Source organism: Gobius niger, assembly GCF_951799975.1.
Source record: "Gobius niger genome assembly, chromosome: 22".
Classification (NCBI taxonomy): domain Eukaryota; kingdom Metazoa; phylum Chordata; class Actinopteri; order Gobiiformes; family Gobiidae; genus Gobius; species Gobius niger.
Genome location: NC_136873.1, coordinates 10,598,941 through 10,623,759, shown reverse-complemented (window position 1 = coordinate 10,623,759; position 24,819 = coordinate 10,598,941). Strand labels below are relative to the sequence as shown.

The window sequence follows — 24,819 nt, the reverse complement described above, 5'->3', positions numbered from 1 at the left end:
GGGCTTTAACAGGGCTTTAACAGGGCTTTAACGGGGCTTTAACAGGGCTATAACAGGGCTTTAACAGGGCTTTAACAGGGCTTTAACAGGGCTTTAACAGGGCTATAACAGGGCTTTAACAGGGCTTTAACAGGGCTTTAACAGGGCTTTAACAGGGCTATAACAGGGCTATAACAGGGCTTTAACAGGGCTTTAACAGGGCTTTAACGGGGCTTTAACGGGGCTTTAACAGGGCTTTAACAGGGCTATAACAGGGCTTTAACCGGGCTATAACAGGGCTTTAACAGGGCTATAACAGGGCTTTAACAGGGCTTTAACAGGGCTTTAACAGGGCTTTAACGGGGCTTTAACGGGGCTTTAACAGGGCTTTAACAGGGCTATAACAGGGCTTTAACGGGGCTTTAACAGGGCTTTAACAGGGCTATAACAGGGCTTTAACAGGGCTTTAACAGGGCTATAACAGGGCTTTAACAGGGCTTTAACAGGGCTTTAACGGGGCTTTAACAGGGCTTTAACAGGGCTTTAACAGGGCTTTAACAGGGCTATAACAGGGCTATAACAGGGCTATAACAGGGCTTTAACAGGGCTTTAACAGGGCTTTAACGGGGCTTTAACGGGCTTTAACAGGGCTTTAACAGGGCTTTAACAGGGCTTTAACAGGGCTTTAACAGGGCTATAACAGGGCTATAACAGGGCTTTAACAGGGCTTTAACAGGGCTTTAACAGGGCTTTAACAGGGCTTTAACAGGGCTATAACAGGGCTATAACAGGGCTTTAACAGGGCTTTAACAGGGCTATAACAGGGCTATAACAGGGCTTTAACAGGGCTTTAACAGGGCTTTAACAGGGCTTTAACAGGGCTTTAACAGGGCTTTAACAGGGCTATAACAGGGCTTTAACAGGGCTTTAACAGGGCTTTAACAGGGCTTTAACGGGGCTTTAACGGGGCTTTAACAGGGCTTTAACAGGGCTATAACAGGGCTTTAACCGGGCTATAACAGGGCTTTAACAGGGCTATAACAGGGCTTTAACAGGGCTTTAACAGGGCTTTAACGGGGCTTTAACAGGGCTTTAACGGGGCTTTAACAGGGCTTTAACAGGGCTTTAACAGGGCTTTAACAGGGCTTTAACAGGGCTATAACAGGGCTATAACAGGGCTATAACAGGGCTTTAACAGGGCTTTAACAGGGCTTTAACAGGGCTATAACAGGGCTTTAACAGGGCTATAACAGGGCTATAACAGGGCTATAACAGGGCTTTAACAGGGCTTTAACAGGGCTTTAACAGGGCTTTAACGGGGCTTTAACAGGGCTTTAACAGGGCTTTAACAGGGCTTTAACAGGGCTTTAACAGGGCTATAACAGGGCTATAACAGGGCTATAACAGGGCTTTAACAGGGCTTTAACAGGGCTTTAACGGGGCTTTAACGGGGCTTTAACGGGGCTTTAACAGGGCTTTAACAGGGCTTTAACAGGGCTTTAACAGGGCTTTAACAGGGCTATAACAGGGCTATAACAGGGCTATAACAGGGCTTTAACAGGGCTTTAACAGGGCTTTAACAGGGCTTTAACAGGGCTTTAACAGGGCTATAACAGGGCTATAACAGGGCTTTAACAGGGCTTTAACAGGGCTATAACAGGGCTATAACAGGGCTTTAACAGGGCTTTAACAGGGCTTTAACAGGGCTTTAACAGGGCTTTAACAGGGCTTTAACAGGGCTATAACAGGGCTTTAACAGGGCTTTAACAGGGCTTTAACAGGGCTTTAACAGGGCTATAACAGGGCTTTAACAGGGCTTTAACAGGGCTTTAACAGGGCTTTAACGGGGCTTTAACGGGGCTTTAACAGGGCTTTAACAGGGCTATAACAGGGCTTTAACCGGGCTTTAACAGGGCTTTAACAGGGCTATAACAGGGCTATAACAGGGCTATAACAGGGCTATAACAGGGCTATAACAGGGCTTTAACAGGGCTATAACAGGGCTATAACAGGGCTATAACAGGGCTTTAACAGGGCTTTAACAGGGCTTTAACAGGGCTATAACAGGGCTTTAACAGGGCTTTAACAGGGCTTTAACAGGGCTTTAACAGGGCTTTAACAGGGCTATAACAGGGCTTTAACAGGGCTTTAACAGGGCTTTAACAGGGCTTTAACGGGGCTTTAACGGGGCTTTAACAGGGCTTTAACAGGGCTATAACAGGGCTTTAACCGGGCTTTAACAGGGCTTTAACAGGGCTATAACAGGGCTATAACGGGGCTTTAACAGGGCTTTAACAGGGCTTTAACAGGGCTATAACAGGGCTATAACAGGGCTTTAACAGGGCTTTAACAGGGCTTTAACAGGGCTTTAACAGGGCTATAACAGGGCTTTAACAGGGCTATAACAGGGCTTTAACAGGGCTTTAACAGGGCTTTAACAGGGCTATAACAGGGCTATAACAGGGCTTTAACAGGGCTTTAACAGGGCTTTAACAGGGCTTTAACAGGGCTATAACAGGGCTTTAACAGGGCTATAACAGGGCTTTAACAGGGCTTTAACGGGGCTTTAACGGGGCTATAACAGGGCTTTAACAGGGCTTTAACAGGGCTTTAACAGGGCTTTAACGGGGCTTTAACGGGGCTTTAACGGGGCTTTAACAGGGCTTTAACAGGGCTTTAACAGGGCTATAACAGGGCTATAACAGGGCTTTAACCGGGCTTTAACCGGGCTTTAACAGGGCTTTAACAGGGCTATAACAGGGCTATAACAGGGCTATAACAGGGCTTTAACAGGGCTTTAACAGGGCTTTAACAGGGCTATAACAGGGCTTTAACAGGGCTATAACAGGGCTATAACAGGGCTTTAACCGGGCTTTAACAGGGCTTTAACAGGGCTATAACAGGGCTATAACAGGGCTATAACAGGGCTTTAACAGGGCTTTAACAGGGCTTTAACAGGGCTATAACAGGGCTATAACAGGGCTATAACAGGGCTTTAACAGGGCTTTAACGGGGCTTTAACGGGGCTATAACAGGGCTTTAACAGGGCTATAACAGGGCTATAACAGGGCTATAACAGGGCTTTAACAGGGCTTTAACGGGGCTTTAACGGGGCTATAACGGGGCTTTAACAGGGCTATAACAGGGCTTTAACAGGGCTTTAACGGGGCTTTAACGGGGCTTTAACAGGGCTTTAACGGGGCTTTAACGGGGCTTTAACGGGGCTATAACAGGGCTTTAACAGGGCTATAACAGGGCTTTAACAGGGCTTTAACAGGGCTTTAACAGGGCTATAACAGGGCTTTAACAGGGCTATAACAGGGCTTTAACAGGGCTTTAACAGGGCTTTAACAGGGCTTTAACAGGGCTATAACAGGGCTATAACAGGGCTATAACAGGGCTTTAACAGGGCTTTAACAGGGCTTTAACAGGGCTATAACAGGGCTATAACAGGGCTTTAACGGGGCTATAACAGGGCTATAACAGGGCTATAACAGGGCTTTAACAGGGCTATAACAGGGCTATAACAGGGCTATAACAGGGCTTTAACAGGGCTATAACAGGGCTATAACAGGGCTATAACAGGGCTATAACAGGGCTTTAACGGGGCTATAACAGGGCTATAACAGGGCTTTAACAGGGCTTTAACAGGGCTATAACAGGGCTATAACAGGGCTTTAACAGGGCTTTAACAGGGCTTTAACAGGGCTATAACAGGGCTTTAACCGGGCTTTAACAGGGCTATAACAGGGCTATAACAGGGCTTTAACAGGGCTTTAACAGGGCTATAACAGGGCTTTAACCGGGCTTTAACAGGGCTATAACAGGGCTATAACAGGGCTTTAACAGGGCTTTAACAGGGCTTTAACAGGGCTATAACAGGGCTTTAACAGGGCTATAACAGGGCTATAACCGGGTTATAACAGGGCTATAACAGGGCTATAACGGGGCTTTAACGGGGCTTTAACAGGGCTTTAACGGGGCTTTAACAGGGCTTTAACGGGGCTTTAACGGGGCTATAACAGGGCTTTAACGGGGCTTTAACGGGGCTTTAACGGGGCTTTAACAGGGCTTTAACAGGGCTATAACAGGGCTTTAACAGGGCTATAACAGGGCTTTAACCGGGCTTTAACCGGGCTTTAACAGGGCTTTAACAGGGCTATAACAGGGCTATAACAGGGCTTTAACAGGGCTATAACAGGGCTATAACAGGGCTTTAACAGGGCTTTAACAGGGCTTTAACAGGGCTTTAACAGGGCTATAACAGGGCTATAACAGGGCTTTAACAGGGCTTTAACAGGGCTTTAACAGGGCTTTAACAGGGCTATAACAGGGCTATAACAGGGCTTTAACAGGGCTATAACGGGGCTATAACGGGGCTTTAACAGGGCTTTAACAGGGCTATAACAGGGCTATAACGGGGCTATAACGGGGCTATAACGGGGCTTTAACGGGGCTTTAACGGGGCTATAACAGGGCTATAACAGGGCTATAACAGGGCTTTAACAGGGCTATAACAGGGCTATAACAGGGCTTTAACAGGGCTATAACAGGGCTTTAACAGGGCTTTAACAGGGCTATAACAGGGCTTTAACAGGGCTTTAACCGGGCTTTAACAGGGCTATAACAGGGCTATAACAGGGCTATAACAGGGCTTTAACAGGGCTTTAACAGGGCTATAACAGGGCTATAACAGGGCTATAACGGGGCTATAACGGGGCTTTAACGGGGCTTTAACAGGGCTTTAACAGGGCTTTAACAGGGCTATAACAGGGCTTTAACTGGGCTATAACAGGGCTATAACAGGGCTATAACAGGGCTATAACGGGGCTTTAACGGGGCTTTAACGGGGCTTTAACAGGGCTTTAACCGGGCTTTAACAGGGCTATAACAGGGCTATAACAGGGCTATAACAGGGCTTTAACAGGGCTTTAACAGGGCTATAACAGGGCTTTAACAGGGCTATAACAGGGCTATAACAGGGCTTTAACAGGGCTTTAACAGGGCTATAACAGGGCTATAACAGGGCTTTAACAGGGCTATAACAGGGCTTTAACAGGGCTTTAACAGGGCTTTAACAGGGCTATAACAGGGCTATAACAGGGCTTTAACAGGGCTTTAACAGGGCTATAACAGGGCTATAACAGGGCTTTAACAGGGCTATAACAGGGCTTTAACAGGGCTATAACAGGGCTATAACAGGGCTTTAACAGGGCTTTAACAGGGCTATAACAGGGCTATAACAGGGCTTTAACAGGGCTATAACAGGGCTTTAACAGGGCTTTAACAGGGCTTTAACAGGGCTTTAACAGGGCTTTAACAGGGCTTTAACAGGGCTATAACAGGGCTTTAACAGGGCTTTAACAGGGCTATAACAGGGCTTTAACAGGGCTTTAACAGGGCTATAACAGGGCTTTAACAGGGCTTTAACAGGGCTATAACCGGGCTATAACAGGGCTTTAACAGGGCTTTAACAGGGCTTTAACAGGGCTTTAACAGGGCTATAACAGGGCTTTAACAGGGCTTTAACAGGGCTATAACAGGGCTATAACAGGGCTTTAACAGGGCTATAACCGGGCTATAACAGGGCTATAACAGGGCTATAACCGGGCTATAACCGGGCTATAACAGGGCTATAACAGGGCTATAACCGGGCTATAACCGGGCTATAACAGGGCTATAACAGGGCTTTAACAGGGCTTTAACAGGGCTTTAACAGGGCTATAACAGGGCTTTAACAGGGCTATAACAGGGCTTTAACAGGGCTTTAACAGGGCTATAACAGGGCTTTAACAGGGCTTTAACAGGGCTTTAACCGGGCTTTAACAGGGCTATAACAGGGCTTTAACAGGGCTTTAACAGGGCTATAACAGGGCTTTAACAGGGCTTTAACAGGGCTATAACAGGGCTATAACAGGGCTATAACAGGGCTTTAACAGGGCTTTAACAGGGCTATAACAGGGCTTTAACGGGGCTATAACAGAGCTTTAACAGGGCTATAACAGGGCTATAACAGGGCTATAACAGGGCTATAACAGGGCTATAACAGGGCTTTAACAGGGCTTTAACGGGGCTATAACAGGGCTATAACAGGGCTTTAACGGGGCTATAACAGGGCTATAACAGGGCTATAACAGGGCTATAACAGGGCTATAACAGGGCTATAACAGGGCTATAACAGGGCTATAACAGGGCTATAACAGGGCTATAACAGGGCTATAACAGGGCTATAACAGGGCTATAACAGGGCTATAACAGGGCTATAACAGGGCTATAACAGGGCTATAACAGGGCTATAACAGGGCTTTAACAGGGCTTTAACGGGGCTATAACAGGGCTATAACAGGGCTTTAACGGGGCTATAACGGGGCTATAACAGGGCTATAACAGGGCTATAACAGGGCTATAACAGGGCTATAACAGGGCTATAACAGGGCTATAACAGGGCTATAACAGGGCTATAACAGGGCTATAACAGGGCTATAACAGGGCTATAACAGGGCTATAACAGGGCTATAACAGGGCTATAACAGGGCTTTAACAGGGCTTTAACAGGGCTTTAACAGGGCTATAACAGGGCTATAACAGGGCTATAACAGGGCTTTAACAGGGCTATAACAGGGCTATAACGGGGCTTTAACGGGGCTATAACAGGGCTATAACAGGGCTATAACAGGGCTATAACAGGGCTATAACAGGGCTATAACAGGGCTATAACAGGGCTATAACAGGGCTTTAACAGGGCTATAACAGGGCTATAACGGGGCTATAACAGGGCTATAACAGGGCTATAACAGGGCTATAACAGGGCTATAACAGGGCTATAACAGGGCTATAACAGGGCTATAACAGGGCTATAACAGGGCTATAACAGGGCTTTAACAGGGCTTTAACAGGGCTTTAACAGGGCTATAACAGGGCTATAACAGGGCTATAACAGGGCTATAACAGGGCTATAACAGGGCTATAACAGGGCTATAACAGGGCTATAACAGGGCTATAACAGGGCTTTAACAGGGCTTTAACAGGGCTATAACAGGGCTTTAACAGGGCTATAACAGGGCTTTAACGGGGCTTTAACGGGGCTATAACAGGGCTTTAACAGGGCTTTAACAGGGCTTTAACAGGGCTTTAACAGGGCTTTAACAGGGCTTTAACAGGGCTTTAACAGGGCTTTAACAGGGCTTTAACAGGGCTATAACAGGGCTTTAACAGGGCTTTAACGGGGCTTTAACAGGGCTATAACAGGGCTTTAACAGGGCTTTAACAGGGCTATAACGGGGCTTTAACAGGGCTTTAACAGGGCTTTAACAGGGCTTTAACAGGGCTTTAACAGGGCTTTAACAGGGCTTTAACAGGGCTATAACAGGGCTATAACAGGGCTTTAACAGGGCTTTAACAGGGCTATAACAGGGCTTTAACAGGGCTTTAACAGGGCTATAACAGGGCTTTAACAGGGCTTTAACAGGGCTTTAACAGGGCTATAACAGGGCTTTAACAGGGCTTTAACAGGGCTTTAACAGGGCTTTAACAGGGCTTTAACAGGGCTTTAACAGGGCTTTAACAGGGCTTTAACAGGGCTTTAACAGGGCTTTAACAGGGCTTTAACAGGGCTTTAACAGGGCTATAACAGGGCTATAACAGGGCTATAACAGGGCTTTAACAGGGCTATAACAGGGCTTTAACAGGGCTTTAACAGGGCTATAACGGGGCTTTAACAGGGCTTTAACAGGGCTTTAACAGGGCTATAACAGGGCTTTAACAGGGCTTTAACAGGGCTATAACAGGGCTTTAACAGGGCTTTAACAGGGCTTTAACAGGGCTATAACAGGGCTTTAACAGGGCTTTAACAGGGCTTTAACAGGGCTTTAACAGGGCTTTAACAGGGCTTTAACAGGGCTTTAACAGGGCTTTAACAGGGCTTTAACAGGGCTTTAACAGGGCTTTAACAGGGCTATAACAGGGCTATAACAGGGCTATAACAGGGCTTTAACAGGGCTATAACAGGGCTTTAACAGGGCTTTAACAGGGCTATAACAGGGCTTTAACAGGGCTATAACAGGGCTTTAACAGGGCTTTAACAGGGCTTTAACAGGGCTATAACAGGGCTTTAACAGGGCTTTAACAGGGCTTTAACAGGGCTTTAACAGGGCTTTAACAGGGCTATAACAGGGCTTTAACAGGGCTTTAACAGGGCTTTAACAGGGCTTTAACAGGGCTTTAACAGGGCTATAACAGGGCTATAACAGGGCTATAACAGGGCTTTAACAGGGCTTTAACAGGGCTTTAACAGGGCTATAACAGGGCTTTAACAGGGCTTTAACAGGGCTATAACAGGGCTATAACAGGGCTTTAACAGGGCTTTAACAGGGCTTTAACAGGGGCAGACTGTCCATTTACCACGTGGCTATATAATGTGTTGTTCATATCCTGAGCTCTCATTATGTCAGTGCCCTCTGCTGGACACGTGTGGAACTCATTCCTTTTTTTAATGTAATGCCCCCTAGTGGCCAGAGTGAGCATTCTGGTTATTCTTTAAAAAATCATAACTCCGCACAGGAACGGGACTTACTTTGACACCCCTGGTTTAGAGGAACTGGTCTTAAAAACACACACTTTAGTCTTAACCTCTGAACTCCCACCTGAACGGATCCCATTTTCTCCAGTTTTGCTTAACCCTAATCAAAAAGCACCCAAACAGCCACAAAAAATGAGAAAACAAGGATGTAAACGCAACAAAAAAATGACAAAAATTCAACCAAAAAGTGACAAAATTTCAATAAAAAAGTGACAAAATTTCAACAAAAATGTGACAAAATCTAAACCAAAAATGTGACAAAAATTCAACAAAAATTTAACAAAAATTCAACAAAAAAGTGACAAAAATGTGACAAAAATTCAACAAAAATTCAACAAAAAATAAAAAAAAAATTCAACAAAAATGTGAAAATAACTCAACCCAAAAATGTGACTAAAATTTAAAAAAAAAAGACAAAAATGTGACAAAAATTCTACAAAAATTCAACAAAAATTTAACAAAAATTCAACAAAAAAGTGACAACAATTAAAAAAAGTGACAATTCAACAAAAATGTGAAAAAAACTCAACCAAAAAGTGACAAAAATTAAAAGAAAAAGGGACAAAAATTCAACACAAATTTCACACAAATTCAACAAAAAAGTGACAAAAATGTGACTAAAATTAAACAAAAATTCAACAAAAACGCGAATGTGACAAAAATGGAAAAACAGAAAAAAAAAAAAAGGTGACACAACACAGCAACAACGCGAGGAAAAGCTCAGTTTTGTGGGTCTTAGCTTTCAAATGAGGTGCTACACAGGCCTATATAATAACCAAAGAGGACAGAATGGTTCAGGCGGGTGGTAAGAGGTTAAAGCCACAAAATGACACATCTTTACTCTGACATGAAAACTAAGCTGTAAAGGGAGAAAACCATCTAAAAACTGACCCTGTGTGAAAGCGTCTCTACAGCAGCTGCAAAAACAAAACGTCCCGGAGTCAATGTGACAGCGATTAGACGGAAAACACTGTTTGATTCAGGCCACATCCCCGTTCTATAAAGAGCCGCTTCCTCCTGACAGATGTTCCACATGTCACAGATGTTTGGAGATGTCGGAGCAGCAGAGGAACCACAACAGAAGAGCGAAACGCCGCGGGAAACGCCGTTAAAGCCACACGGCGGGACTTTCAGACCCCGGCCCTGTTTGTAAAACTTTGGAGCCCGGGGGAAGGAGAACGTCTGATATTCTCCAGTTTGGCTTGACCCTAATCACAAAGCTTCTTGGGAAAAAAAGCACCAAAACAGCCACAAAAAATGAGAAAACAAGGATGTAAACGCAACAAAAAAATGACGAAAATTCAACAAAAAAAATGACAAAAATTCAACAAAAAAGTGACAAAAATTCAACCAAAAAATGACAAAAATGTGACAAAAATTCAACAAAAAAATGACAAAAATGTGACAAAAATGTGACAAAAAAATGACAAAAATGTGACAAAAATGTGACAAAAATGTGACAAAAATTCAACCAAAAAGTGACAAAAAAGATACAAAAATTACACAAAAATGTGAAAAAAAACTCAACCCAAAAGTGACAAAAATTCAACAAAAAAATTACCAAAATTTTACAAAAATGTGACAAAAATGTGACAAAAATTCAACAAAAAAGTGACAAAAAACTCAACCAAAAAGTGACAAAAATTCAACAAAAAAATTACAAAAATTTAACAAAAATGTGACAAAAATTCAACCAAAAAGTGACAAAAATTCAACAAAAAAATGACAAAAATTAAACAAAAATGTTACAAAAATGTGACAAAAATTCAGCCAAAAAGTGACAAAAATGTGACAAAAATTCAACCAAAATGTGAAACAAACTCAACCCAAAAGTGACAAAAATTAAACAACAATGTGACAAAAATTCAGCCAAAAAGTGACAAAAAGTCAACAAAAATTCTACAAAAAAGTGACAAAAATTACACAAAAATGTGAAAAAAACTCAACCAAAATGTGACAAAAATTAAATAAAAACTTCTCACCTCTGTTTGAGTACTTCCCACCTCTACTCCAGTACTTCCCACCTCTACTCCAGTACTTCCCACCTCTACTCCAGTACTTCCCACCTCTACTCCAGTACTTCCCACCTCTACTCCAGTACTTCCCACCTCTACTCCAGTACTTCCCACCTCTACTCAAGTACTTTCCACCTCTACTCCAGTACTTCCCACCTCTACTCCAGTACTTCCCACCTCTACTCCAGTACTTCCCACCTCTACTCCAGTACTTCCCACCTCTACTCCAGTACTTCCCACCTCTACTCAAGTACTTTCCACCTCTACTCCAGTACTTCCCACCTCTACTCCAGTACTTCCCACCTCTACTCCAGTACTTCCCACCTCTACTCAAGTACTTTCCACCTCTACTCCAGTACTTCCCACCTCTACTCCAGTACTTCCCACCTCTACTCCAGTACTTCCCACCTCTACTCCAGTACTTCCCACCTCTACTCAAGTACTTTCCACCTCTACTCCAGTACTTCCCACCTCTACTCAAGTACTTTCCACCTCTATTCCAGTACTTCCCACCTCTACTAGAGTATCACCCGCCTGTACTCCAGTACTTCCCACCTCTACTCCAGTACTTCCCACCTCTACTCCAGTACTTCCCACCTCTACTAGAGTATCACCCGCCTGTACTCCAGTACTTCCCACCTCTACTCCAGTACTTCCCACCTCTACTCCAGTACTTCCCACCTCTACTAGAGTATCACCCGCCTGTACTCCAGTACTTCCCACCTCTACTCAAGTACGACCCACCTCTACTCCAGTACTTCCCACCTCTACTCCAGTACTTCCCACCTCTACTCAAGTACGACCCACCTCTACTCCAGTACGACCCACCTCTACTCCAGTACTTCCCACCTCTACTCAAGTACGACCCACCTCTACTCCAGTACTTCCCACCTCTACTCCAGTACTTCCCACCTCTACTCCAGTACTTCCCACCTCTACTCCAGTACTTCCCACCTCTACTCCAGTACTTCCCACCTCTACTCCAGTACTTCCCACCTCTACTCCAGTACTTCCCACCTCTACTCCAGTACTTTCCACCTCTACTCCAGTACTTCCCACCTCTACTCCAGTACGACCCACCTCTACTCCAGTACTTCCCACCTCTACTCCAGTACTTTCCACCTCTACTCCAGTACTTTCCACCTCTACTCCAGTACTTCCCACCTCTACTCCAGTACTTTCCACCTCTACTCCAGTACTTCCCACCTCTACTCAAGTACGACCCACCTCTACTCCAGTACTTCCCACCTCTACTCCAGTACTTCCCACCTCTACTCCAGTACTTCCCACCTCTACTAGAGTATCACCCGCCTGAGTACTTCCCACCTCTACTCAAGTACGACCCACCTCTACTCCAGTACTTCCCACCTCTACTCCAGTACTTCCAACCTCTACTCCAGTACTTCCCACCTCTACTCCAGTACTTCCCACCTCTACTCCAGTACTTCCACCTCTACTCCAGTACTTCCACCTCTACTCCAGTACTTCCCACCTCTACTCCAGTACTTTCCCACCTCTACTCCAGTACTTCCCACCTCTACTCCAGTACTACCCACCTCTACTCCAGTACTTCCACCTCTACTCCAGTACTTTCCACCTCTACTCCAGTACTTCCCACCTCTACTCCAGTACTTCCCACCTCTACTCCAGTACTTCCACCTCTACTCCAGTACTTCCCACCTCTACTCCAGTACGACCCACCTCTACTCCAGTACTTCCCACCTCTACTCCAGTACTTCCCACCTCTACTCCAGTACTTCCCACCTCTACTAGAGTACTACCCGCCTCTACTCCAGTACTTCCCACCTCTACTCCAGTACTTCCCACCTCTACTCAAGTACGACCCACCTCTACTCCAGTACTTCCCACCTCTACTCCAGTACTTCCCACCTCTACTCCAGTACTTCCACCTCTACTCCAGTACTTCCACCTCTACTCAAGTACTTCCCACCTCTACTCCAGTACTTCCCACCTCTACTCCAGTACTTCCCACCTCTACTCAGTACTTCCCACCTCTACTCCAGTACTTCCCACCTCTACTCAGTACACCCCTCTCCAGTACTTCCCACCTCTACTCCAGTACTTCCCACCTCTACTCAAGTACTACCCACCTCTACTCCAGTACTTCCCACCTCTACTCCAGTACTTCCCACCTCTACTCCAGTACTTCCCACCTCTACTCAAGTACGACCCACCTCTACTCCAGTACTTCCCACCTCTACTCCAGTACTTCCCACCTCTACTCCAGTACGTCCCACCTCTACTCAGTACTTCCCACCTCTACTCAAGTACTTCCCACCTCTACTCCAGTACTTCCCACCTCTACTCAAGTACTTCCCACCTCTACTCCAGTACTTCCCCACCTCTACTCCAGTACTTCCCACCTCTACTCCAGTACTTCCCACCTCTACTCAAGTACTTCCCACCTCTACTCCAGTACGACCCACCTCTACTCCAGTACTTCCCACCTCTACTCCAGTACTTCCACCTCTACTCCAGTACTTCCCACCTCTACTCCAGTACTTCCCACCTCTACTCCAGTACTTCCCACCTCTACTCCAGTACTTTCCACCTCTACTCAAGTACGACCCACTCTACTCCAGTACGTCCCACCTCTACTCCAGTACTTCCACCTCTACTCCAGTACTTCCCACCTCTACTCTCCAGTACTTCCCACCTCTACTCCAGTACTTCCACCTCTACTCAAGTACTTTCCACCTCTACTCCAGTACTTCCCACCTCTAACTCCAGTACTTCCCACCTCTACTCCAGTACTTCCCACCTCTACTCAAGTACTTCCCACCTCTACTCAAGTACTTCCCACCTCTACTCAAGTACTTTCCACCTCTACTCCAGTACTTCCCACCTCTACTCCAGTACTTTCCACCTCTACTCCAGTACTTCCCACCTCTACTCCAGTACTTCCCACCTCTACTCAAGTACTTCCACCTCTACTCCAGTACTTCCCACCTCTACTCAAGTACTTTCCACCTCTACTCCAGTACTTCCCACCTCTACTCAAGTACTTTCCAACCTCTACTCCAGTACTTCCCACCTCTACTCCAGTACTTTCCCACCTCTACTCCAGTACTTCCCACCTCTACTCAGTACTTCCCACCTCTACTCAAGTACTTTCCCCTCCTACTCCAGTACTTCCCACCTCTACTCCAGTACTTCCCACCTCTACTCAAGTACTTCCCACCTCTACTCCAGTACTTCCCACCTCTACTCAAGTACTTCACACCTCTACTCAAGTACTTCACACCTCTACTCAAGTACTTCCCCCTCTACTCAAGTACGACCCACCTCTACTCCAGTACTTCCCACCTCTACTCCAGTACTTCCACCTCTACTCCAGTACTTCCCACCTCTACTCCAGTACTTCCCACCTCTACTCAAGTACTTCCCACCTCTACTCCAGTACTTCCCACCTCTACTCCAGTACTTCCCACCTCTACTCAAGTACTTCCCACCTCTACTCCAGTACTTCCCACCTCTACTCAAGTACTTCCCACCTCTACTCCAGTACTTCCCACCTCTACTCCAGTACTTCCCACCTCTACTCCAGTACTTCCCACCTCTACTCCAGTACTTCCCCACCTCTACTCAAGTACTTTCCACCTCTACTCCAGTACTTCCCACCTCTACTCAAGTACTTTCCACCTCTACTCCAGTACTTCCCACCTCTACTCCAGTACTTCCCACCTCTCTACTCCAGTACTTCCCACCTCTACTCGAGTATCACCCACCTCTACTCAAGCAGTACTTCCCACCTCTACTCGAGTACTTCCCACCCTTGAAAATGGATGAAACCTAAGCGAGGAGTCCAGCTCACAGCTCCATGAAGTCCTAAACTTCTATTGTAGCCACAGTCACCACCAACAACCACTCACCCTTGCCTATTGTACATGTTTTAGCGGTAGAGGAACCCGGAGGAACCCAGAGGAACCCGGAGGAACCCAGAGGAACCCGGAGGAACCCAGAGGAACCCAGAGGAACCCAGAGGAACCCGGAGGAACCCTTACCCAGGCAGTTGTGTCCGTCGTGGGCCAGCATGAAGCCGTCGTAGCAGGTGCAGCGGTAGTTCCCCGGGATGTTGATGCACTCGTGAACGCAGCCTCCGTTATAGTCGTTCTCACACTCGTCCATGTCTGAAACCAGAAGAAGAAGAAGAACGTCAGGCCACCAGGAGAAGAAGAAACCTCAGAACAAACACAGATCTGTGAGCGTTAATCCAGCCTCCTGCCAGAAGAAGAACCGACAACAACTTTGGGTTCATCAGTCCACAGAACGTTTCTCCAGTGGAGCAGCAACGAGTCTGGAGGAGGAGCCTCATGAGTCTGGAGGAGGAGCCTCATGAGTCTGGAGGAGGAGCCTCACGAGTCTGGAGGAGGAGCCTCGTGAGTCTGGAGGAGGAGCCTTGTGAGTCTGGAGGAGGAGCATCATGAGTCTGGAGGAGGAGCCTCGTGAGTCTGGAGGAGGAGCCTCGTGAGTCTGGAGGAGGAGCCTCGTGAGTCTGGAGGAGGAGCCTCATGAGTCTGGAGGAGGAGCCTCATGAGTCTGGAGGAGGAGCCTCATGAGTCTGGAGGAGGAGCATCATGGTGATAAAGGGAAATGTAAAGGCTCATCTGGATTTTTCTTTTTTTTTTCTCTTTGAATCTTCTTCTTCTTCTTAAATCTTCTTCTTCTTCTTAAATCTTCTTCTTCTTCTTAAATCTTCTTCTTAAATCTTCTTCTTAAATCTTCTTCTTCTCCTTAAATCTTCTTCTTCTTCTTAAATCTTCTTCTTCTTCTTAAATCTTCTTCTTCTTCTTAAATCTTCTTCTTAAATCTTCTTCTTCTTCTTCTTAAATCTTCTTCTTCTTCTTCTTCTTAAATCTTCTTCTTCTTCTTAAATCTTCTTCTTCTTCTTAAATCTTCTTCTTCTTCTTAAATCTTCTTCTTCTTCTTAAATCTTCTTCTTCTTCTTCTTCTTAAATCTTCTTCTTCTTCTTAAATCTTCTTCTTCTTCTTCTTAAATCTTCTTCTTCTTCTTAAATCTTCTTCTTCTTCTTCTTAAATCTTCTTCTTAAATCATCTTCTTCTTCTTAAATCTTCTTCTTCTTAAATCTTCTTCTTCTTCTTAAATCTTCTTCTTCTTCTTAAATCTTCTTCTTCTTCTTCTTAAATCTTCTTCTTCTTCTTCTTAAATCTTCTTCTTCTTCTTAAATCTTCTTCTTCTTCTTAAATCTTCTTCTTAAATCTTCTTCTTCTTCTTCTTAAATCTTCTTCTTCTTCTTCTTCTTAAATCTTCTTCTTCTTCTTAAATCTTCTTCTTCTTCTTAAATCTTCTTCTTCTTCTTAAATCTTCTTCTTCTTCTTCTTCTTAAATCTTCTTCTTCTTCTTAAATCTTCTTCTTCTTCTTCTTAAATCTTCTTCTTCTTCTTAAATCTTCTTCTTCTTCTTCTTAAATCTTCTTCTTAAATCATCTTCTTCTTCTTAAATCTTCTTCTTCTTAAATCTTCTTCTTCTTCTTAAATCTTCTTCTTCTTCTTAAATCTTCTTCTTCTTCTTCTTAAATCATCTTCTTCTTAAATCTTCTTCTTCTTCTTAAATCTTCTTCTTCTTAAATCTTCTTCTTCTTCTTAAATCTTCTTCTTCTTAAATCTTCTTCTTCTTAAATCTTCTTCTTTTCCTTAAATCTTCTTCTTCTTCTTAAATCTTCTTCTTCTTAAATCTTCCTTTTCTTCTTAAATCTTCTTCTTCTCCTTAAATCTTCTTCTTCTCCTTAAATCTTCTTCTTCTTCTTAAATCTTCTTCTTCTTCTTCTTAAATCTTCTTCTTAAATCTTCTTCTTCTTCTTAAATCTTCTAATTCTTCTTCTTCTTCTTCTTAAATCTTCTTCTTAAATCTTCTTCTTCTTAAATCTTCTTCTTAAATCTTCTTCTTAAATCTTCTTCTTCTCCTTAAATCTTCTTCTTCTTCTTAAATCTTCTTCTTCTTAAATCTTCTTCTTCTTAAATCTTCTTCTTCTTCTTAAATCTTCTTCTTCTTAAATCTTCTTCTTCTTAAATCTTCTTCTTTTCCTTAAATCTTCTTCTTCTTCTTAAATCTTCTTCTTCTTAAATCTTCCTTTTCTTCTTAAATCTTCTTCTTCTCCTTAAATCTTCTTCTTCTCCTTAAATCTTCTTCTTCTTCTTAAATCTTCTTCTTCTTCTTCTTAAATCTTCTTCTTAAATCTTCTTCTTCTTCTTAAATCTTCTTCTTCTTCTTAAATCTTCTTCTTCTTCTTAAATCTTCTTCTTCTTCTTCTTAAATCTTCTTCTCCTTAAATCTTCTTCTTCTTAAATCTTCTTCTTCTTCTTCTTAAATCTTCTTCTTCTTCTTAAATCTTCTTCTTCTTCTTCTTAAATCTTCTTCTCCTTAAATCTTCTTCTTCTTAAATCTTCTTCTTCTTCTTCTTAAATCTTCTTCTTCTTCTTAAATCTTCTTCTTCTTCTTAAATCTTCTTCTTTTTCTTAAATCTTCTTCTTCTTCTTAAATCTTCTTCTTCTTCTTAAATCTTCTTCTTCTTAAATCTTCTTCTTCTTCTTCTTAAATCTTCTTCTTCTTCTTAAATCTTCTTCTTCTTCTTCTCCTTAAATTTTCTTCTTCTTCTTAAATCTTCTTCTTCTTCTTAAATCTTCTTCTTCTTAAATCTTCTTCTTCTTCTTAAATCTTCTTCTTCTCCTTAAATCTTCTTCTTCTTCTTCTTCTTAAATCTTCTTCTTCTTCTTAAATCTTCTTCTTCTTCTTAAATCTTCTTCTTCTTCTTAAATCTTCTTCTTCTTCTTAAATCTTCTTCTTCTTCTTCTTAAATCTTCTTCTTCTTCTTCTTCTTAAATCTTCTTCTTCTTAAATCTTCTTCTTCTTAAATCTTCTTCTTCTTCTTAAATCTTCTTCTTCTTCTTAAATCTTCTTCTTCTTCTTAAATCTTCTTCTTCTTCTTAAATCTTCTTCTTCTTCTTAAATCTTCTTCTTCTTAAATCTTCTTCTTCTTAAATCTTCTTCTTCTTAAATCTTCTTCTTCTTCTCCTTAAATCTTCTTCTTCTTAATCTTCTTCTTCTTAAATCTTCTTCTTCTTAAATCTTCTTCTTCTTCTTAAATCTTCTTCTTCTTAAATCTTCTTCTTCTTCTTAAATCTTCTTCTTCTTCTTAAATCTTCTTCTTCTTCTTAAATCTTCTTCTCCTTAAATCTTCTTCTTCTCCTTAAATCTTCTTCTTCTTAAATCTTCTTCTTCTTCTTAAATCTTCATCGAAAACCGCATTGTTCCTCCTGAATCCGAGGTTCAACTATCGGCCGGATCCTCCTCTCCAGCACCCTGGAGTAGACCTTACCGGGGAGGCTAAGGAGGGTGATTCCTCTGTAATTGGAACACACCCTCCGATCCCCCTTCTTAAAGAGAGGGACCACCACCCCGGTCTGCCAATCCAGGGGCGCTGTCCCCGACCGCCACGCGATGTTGCAGAGACGTGTCAGCCAAGACAGTCCTACAACATCCAGAGACTTAAGGTACTCAGGGCGAATCTCATCCACCCCCGGAGCCACCGAGGAGCTTTCTCACCACCTTGGTGACTTCAGCCCCGGTGATGGACGAGCCCACCTCCGAGTCCCCAGCCTCTGCTTCCTCATTGGAAGACGTGACGACGGGGTTGAGGAGATCCTCGAAGTACTCCTTCCACCGCCCGACGACATCCCCAGTCGAGGTCAGCAGCTCCCCACCCGCACTGTAAACAGTGTTGGTGAAGCACTGCTTCCCCCTCCTGAGGCGCCGGATGGTTTGCCAGAATCTCTTCGAGGCCGACCGATAGTCTTCCTCCATGGCCTCCCCGAACTCCTCCCAGACCCGAGTTTTAGCCTCCGCGACCGCACGAGCTGCAGCACGCTTGGCCTGCCGGTACCTCTCAGCTGCCTCAGGAGTCCCACAAGCCAACAAGGCCAGGTAGGACTCCTTCTTCAGCTTGACGGCATCCCTTACTTCCGGGCGCCACCACCGGGTTCGGGGATTGCCGCCGCGACAGGCACCAGAGACCTTACGGCCACAACTACGAGCAGCCGCATCGACAATGGAGGAGGAGAACAGAGTCCACTCGGACTCCATGTCCCCCGCCTCCCCCGGAATCTGGGTGAAGCTCTTCCGGAGGTGGGAGTTGAAGACCCCACTGACAGAGGGATCCGCCAGACGTTCCCAGCAGACCCTCACAACACGCTTGGGCCTGCCAGGTCTGACCGGCTTCCTCCCCTGCCAGCGGATCCAGCTCACCACCAGCTCAGCCCCTCTCTTCACCTGAGTGTCCGAGACACGCGGCCGGAGGTCAGACGACACAACTACAAAGTCGATCATCGACCTCCTGCCTAGGGTGTCCTGGTGCCACGTGCACTTATGGACACCCTTGTGCTCGAACATGGTGTTCGTTATGGACAAACCGTGACTAGCACAGAAGTCCAATAACAGAACACCACTCGGGTTCAGATCGGGGAGGCCGTTCTTCCCAATCACTCCCTCCCAGGTCTCACTGTCGTTGCCCACGTGGGCGTTGAAGTCCCCCAGTAGAACAATGGAGTCCCCAGTCGGAGCACTATCTAGTAACCCTCCCAGGGACTCCAAGAAGGCCGGGTACTCTGCACCGATGTTGGGCCCGTAGGCCGAGACAACGGTGAGAGACCTGTCCCCGACCCGGAGGCGTAGGGACGCGACCCTCTCGTCCACCGGGGTGAACTCCAACACGTGGCGGCTGAGCTGGGGGGATATGAGCAAACCCACCCCAGCCCGCCGTCTCTTCCCGCGGGCAACTCCAGAAACATGGAGAGTCCAGCCTCTCTCCAGGAGTTGGGATCCGGAACCCAAGCTGTGCGTGGAGGTGAGCCCGACTATATCTAGTTGGTATCTCTCAACCTCCCGCACAAGCTCAGGCTCCTCCCCCCCAGTGAGGTGACGTTCCATGTCCCGAACGCCAGAAGCTGTGCATGCGGACCAGGTCGTCGAGGCACCTGCCTCTGACTGCCACCCAGTCCTCTCCGCACCCGACCCCTACGGATCCCTCTGCGGGTGGTGGGTCCACAGGAGGGCGGGCCCACGTCGTCCCTTCGGGCTGTGCCCGGCCGGGCCCCGTGGGCAGAGGCCCGGCCACCAGACGCTCGCGCTCGGGCCCCAACCCCAGGTCTGGCTCCAGGGTGGGGCCCCGGCTGCGCCATGCCGGGCGACGTCACGGTCCTTGAATGTCGTACGTCCATAAGGGTCTTCTGAACTGCTCTTCGTCTGACCCGTCACCTCGGACCTGTTTGCCATGGGAGACCCTACCAGGGGCATAAAGCCCCAGACAACATAAATCTTCTTCTTCTTCTTAAATCTTCTTCTTCTTCTTCTTAAATCTTCTTCTTCTTAAATCTTCTTCTTCTTCTTCTTAAATCTTCTTCTTCTTCTTCTTAAATCTTCTTCTTCTTAAATCTTCTTCTTCTTCTTCTTCTTCTTCTTAAATCTTCTTCTTCTTCTTCTTAAATCTTCTTCTTCTTCTTGAATCTTCTTCTTCTTAAATCTTCTTCTTCTTAAATCTTCTTCTTCTTAAATCTTCTTCTTCTTCTTGAATCTTCTTCTTCTTAAATCTTCTTCTTCTTCTTCTTAAATCTTCTTCTTCTTCTTGAATCTTCTTCTTCTTAAATCTTCTTCTTCTTAAATCTTCTTCTTCTTCTCCTTAAATCTTCTTAAATCTTCTTCTTCTCCTTAAATCTTCTTCTTCTTCTCCTTAAATCTTCTTCTTCTTCTCCTTAAATCTTCTTCTTCTTCTTGAATCTTCTTCTTCTTAAATCTTCTTCTTCTTAAATCTTCTTCTTCTTCTCCTTAAATCTTCTTCTCCTTAAATCTTCTTCTTCTTAAATCTTCTTCTTCTTCTTAAATCTTCTTCTTCTTCTTAAATCTTCTTCTTCTTCTTAAATCTTCTTCTTCTCCTTAAATCTTCTTCTCCTTAAATCTTCTTCTTCTGAAATCTTCTTCTTAAATCTTCTTCTTCTTCTTAAATCTTCTTCTTCTTCTTAAATCTTCTTCTTCTCCTTAAATCTTCTTCTTCTCCTTAAATCTTCTTCTTCTCCTTAAATCTTCTTCTTCTCCTTAAATCTTCTTCTTCTTCTTCTTCTTCTTCTTCTTCTTCTTCTTCTTCTTCTTAAATCTTCTTCTTCTTCTTAAATCTTCTTCTTCTTCTCCTTAAATCTTCTTCTTCTTCTTGAATCTTCTTCTTCTTCTTGAATCTTCTTCTCCTTAAATCTTCTTCTCCTTAAATCTTCTTCTTCTTAAATCTTCTTCTTCTTCTTCTTAAATCTTCTTCTTCTTCTTCTTAAATCTTCTTCTTCTTAAATCTTCTTCTTCTTCTTCTTCTTCTTAAATCTTCTTCTTCTTCTTCTTAAATCTTCTTCTTCTTCTTGAATCTTCTTCTTCTTAAATCTTCTTCTTCTTAAATCTTCTTCTTCTTAAATCTTCTTCTTCTTAAATCTTCTTCTTCTTCTTGAATCTTCTTCTTCTTAAATCTTCTTCTTCTTCTTCTTAAATCTTCTTCTTCTTCTTGAATCTTCTTCTTCTTAAATCTTCTTCTTCTTAAATCTTCTTCTTCTTCTCCTTAAATCTTCTTCTTCTCCTTAAATCTTCTTCTTCTTCTCCTTAAATCTTCTTCTTCTTCTTGAATCTTCTTCTTCTTAAATCTTCTTCTTCTTAAATCTTCTTCTTCTTCTCCTTAAATCTTCTTCTTCTCCTTAAATCTTCTTCTTCTTCTTCTTAAATCTTCTTCTTCTCCTTAAATCTTCTTCTTCTTCTCCTTAAATCTTCTTCTTCTTCTTGAATCTTCTTCTTCTTCTTGAATCTTCTTCTTCTTCTTAAATCTTCTTCTTCTTCTTCTTCTTAAATCTTCTTCTTCTTAAATCTTCTTCTTCTTCTCCTTAAATCTTCTTCTCCTTAAATCTTCTTCTTCTTAAATCTTCTTCTTCTTCTTAAATCTTCTTCTTCTTCTTAAATCTTCTTCTTCTCCTTAAATCTTCTTCTCCTTAAATCTTCTTCTTCTGAAATCTTCTTCTTAAATCTTCTTCTTCTTCTTAAATCTTCTTCTTCTTCTTAAATCTTCTTCTTCTTCTTAAATCTTCTTCTTCTCCTTAAATCTTCTTCTTCTTAAATCTTCTTCTTCTCCTTAAATCTTCTTCTTCTTAAATCTTCTTCTTCTTCTTAAATCTTCTTCTTCTTCTTAAATCTTCTTCTTCTTCTTCTTCTTCTTCTTCTTCTTCTTAAATCTTCTTCTTCTTCTTAAATCTTCTTCTTCTTCTCCTTAAATCTTCTTCTTCTTCTTGAATCTTCTTCTTCTTCTTGAATCTTCTTCTTCTTCTCCTTAAATCTTCTTCTTCTTCTTGAATCTTCTTCTTCTTAAATCTTCTTCTCCTTAAATCTTCTTCTCCTTAAATCTTCTTCTCCTTAAATCTTCTTCTTCTCCTTAAATCTTCTTCTTCTTCTCCTTAAATCTTCTTCTTCTTCTTGAATCTTCTTCTCCTTAAATCTTCTTCTTCTTCTCCTTAAATCTTCTTCTTCTTCTTGAATCTTCTTCTTCTTAAATCTTCTTCTTCTTAAATCTTCTTCTTCTTGAATCTTCTTCTCCTTAAATCTTCTTCTCCTTAAATCTTCTTCTTCTTAAATCTTCTTCTTCTTCTTAAATCTTCTTCTTCTCCTTAAATCTTCTTCTTCTGAAATCTTCTTCTTCTGAAATCTTCTTCTTAAATCTTCTTCTTCTTCTTAAATCTTCTTCTTCTTCTTAAATCTTCTTCTTCTTCTTAAATCTTCTTCTTCTTCTTAAATCTTCTTCTTCTCCTTAAATCTTCTTCTTCTTAAATCTTCTTCTTCTTCTTAAATCTTCTTCTTCTTCTTAAATCTTCTTCTTCTTCTTAAATCTTCTTCTTCTCCTTAAATCTTCTTCTTCTTAAATCTTCTTCTTCTCCTTAAATCTTCTTCTTCTTAAATCTTCTTCTTCTTCTTAAATCTTCTTCTTCTTCTTCTTCTTCTTCTTCTTCTTAAATCTTCTTCTTCTTCTTAAATCTTCTTCTTCTTCTTAAATCTTCTTCTTCTCCTTAAATCTTCTTCTTCTTCTTAAATCTTCTTCTTGATGATCAAATGTAGATGTTTGGGTGGTTTTAACCTCTTACCACCCGCCAAAACCAAACGCATTCTCTCCTCTTTGCCATTGTCGGCACTTTTTGTTTCCCTTATGTGTTTTTGTCACTTTTTCTGCTGGATTTTTGTCACGTTTTTTGCTGGATTTTTGTCACTTTTTTGATGGATTTTTGTCACTTTTTTGATGGGTTTTTGTCACTTTTTTGATGGATTTTTGTCAATTTTTTGATGGGTTTTTGTCACTTTTTTGATGGATTTTTGTTACTTTTTTGATGGATTTTTGTTACTTTTTTGATGGATTTTTGTTACTTTTTTGATGGATTTTTGTTACTTTTTTGATGGATTTTTGTCAATTTTTTGATGGGTTTTTGTCACTTTTTTGATGGGTTTTTGTTACTTTTTTGATGGATTTTTGTCACTTTTTTGATGGGTTTTTGTCACGTTTTTTGTTGGATTTTTGTCACTTTTTGTGATGGATTTTTGTCATTTTTTGCTGGATTTTTGTCTTTTTTTTTGCTGGATTTTTGTCACTATTTTTGTCACTTTTTGTGATGGATTTTTGTCATTTTTTGCTGGATTTTTGTCTTTTTTTTGGATGGATTTTTGTCTTTTTTTTGTGATGGATTTTTGTCACTTTTTTGCTGGATTTTTGTCACTTTTTTGTGATGGATTTTTGTCAATTTTTGCTGGATTTTTGTCTTTTTTTTGCTGGATTTCTGTCACGCTTTTGCTTTATTTATTTTTTACGTTTTTTGCTTGATTTTTGTCACTTTTTGTCATTTACATCCTCATTTTCTTCGTGTTTTTTGCCTCTGTTTTGAAGAAGGTGGGAGTTAAGAGGTTAAGGAAACACTTTTTACTCATTTCATGCCCAGTTTAGGCAGAAACGTGAGACTTCCCAAAGCGCTCACATACTTGTCCTGGCCTGAAGATCCAAACTCAGGGATTAAAGCTCGTATTGAGATAAGAGGGAAACCTCCAGCCCAGTATTTACGGCGCTGTGTTGACGCCGCTGTGTCCGTTTTTATGGCGCTGTTTTGAAGCCGCTGCGGCGCGTCTTTGATGAGGGAGACTTTGGCGTTAATTACAATATCTCTGTCACAAAAAAACAAAAAAACAAGAGCTGAAGCTGAGAAACGGGGGAAAAAAAGGATTGTTTCGGGGAAAAGGATGGATCAGATAAATCACCGGGACTGAGGAAAGTTAGTCAGGATTTCGAAAACAAGCAGCAGCTTCACGGTTTTGTTTAAACCTCTCTTCGGAGACGAGGAAGGGACAAGCAAGGAGGCATCCAGGCAAGACTCACTGCTAAGCCAGACGACTTTCTATCCCTACTATTGTTTTGGTTGATGTTCGGATTACACAAATTATGATGCAAATTCAATTCAATGTCAAAAAGTGAAGAAAAAAATAGGTTTTACCCCAATCCAAAAGCTTCTGGGAAAAAGGTGTGAAAATAACAACAAAACTGAGATGAAAACAAGGATGAAAATGTGACAAAGAAGTGAGAAAACATTGACATAAAAGTGACGAAAAAATGACAAAAATGTGACAAAAATGTGACAAAAAATGTGAAAAAAAAAGACAAAAAAAGACAAAAAAAGACAAAAAAGTGACGAAAAAATGACAAAAATGTGACAAAAAATGTAAAAAAAAAGACAAAAAGCGACAAAAAAAATGACAAAAATGTGACAAAAAAATGACAAAAATGTGACAAAAAAAAGACAAAAAAGTGACGAAAAAAATCATAAAAATGTGACAAAAAATTTGAAAAAAAAGACTAAAAATTACAAAAAAAATTACAACCCCCCCAAAAAAAAGACGGAAAAAGATCCCATGACGTGAGGAAAAAGATCCATTTAGATGAGTTTTGTAGGTCTTAGCTTTCAAATGAGGTGTTACACTGGCCTACAGGATTTGGGTAAAGCTGAACTGGAGAAAATGCTCTCGGTTCAGGCGGGAGTTAAGAGGTTAAGAAAACACAACCCTTATTTCTGTTAGATATTCCTTGTCTGCCCCTCCTGGAGCCGCCACCTTAACGTGGTGGAGGGTTTGAGCACCTGGATGATCCTGGAGCTCTGTTGTCGGGG

General features: G+C 42.5%; 1 protein-coding gene across 1 annotated transcript in view; it reads right to left on the bottom strand.

Moving 5' to 3' along the window:
- scube1 (signal peptide, CUB domain, EGF-like 1) overlaps nucleotides 1–24,819 on the bottom strand; it is a gene marked incomplete at both ends in the record, with an annotated part of 73,096 nt that overhangs the window by 4,378 nt on the left and 43,899 nt on the right. Inside the window, one exon of the mRNA XM_079581108.1 lies at nucleotides 14,598–14,723. Coding sequence (XP_079437234.1) covers nucleotides 14,598–14,723 — 126 coding nt within the window. The remainder of the gene's footprint in view (nucleotides 1–14,597; nucleotides 14,724–24,819) is intronic.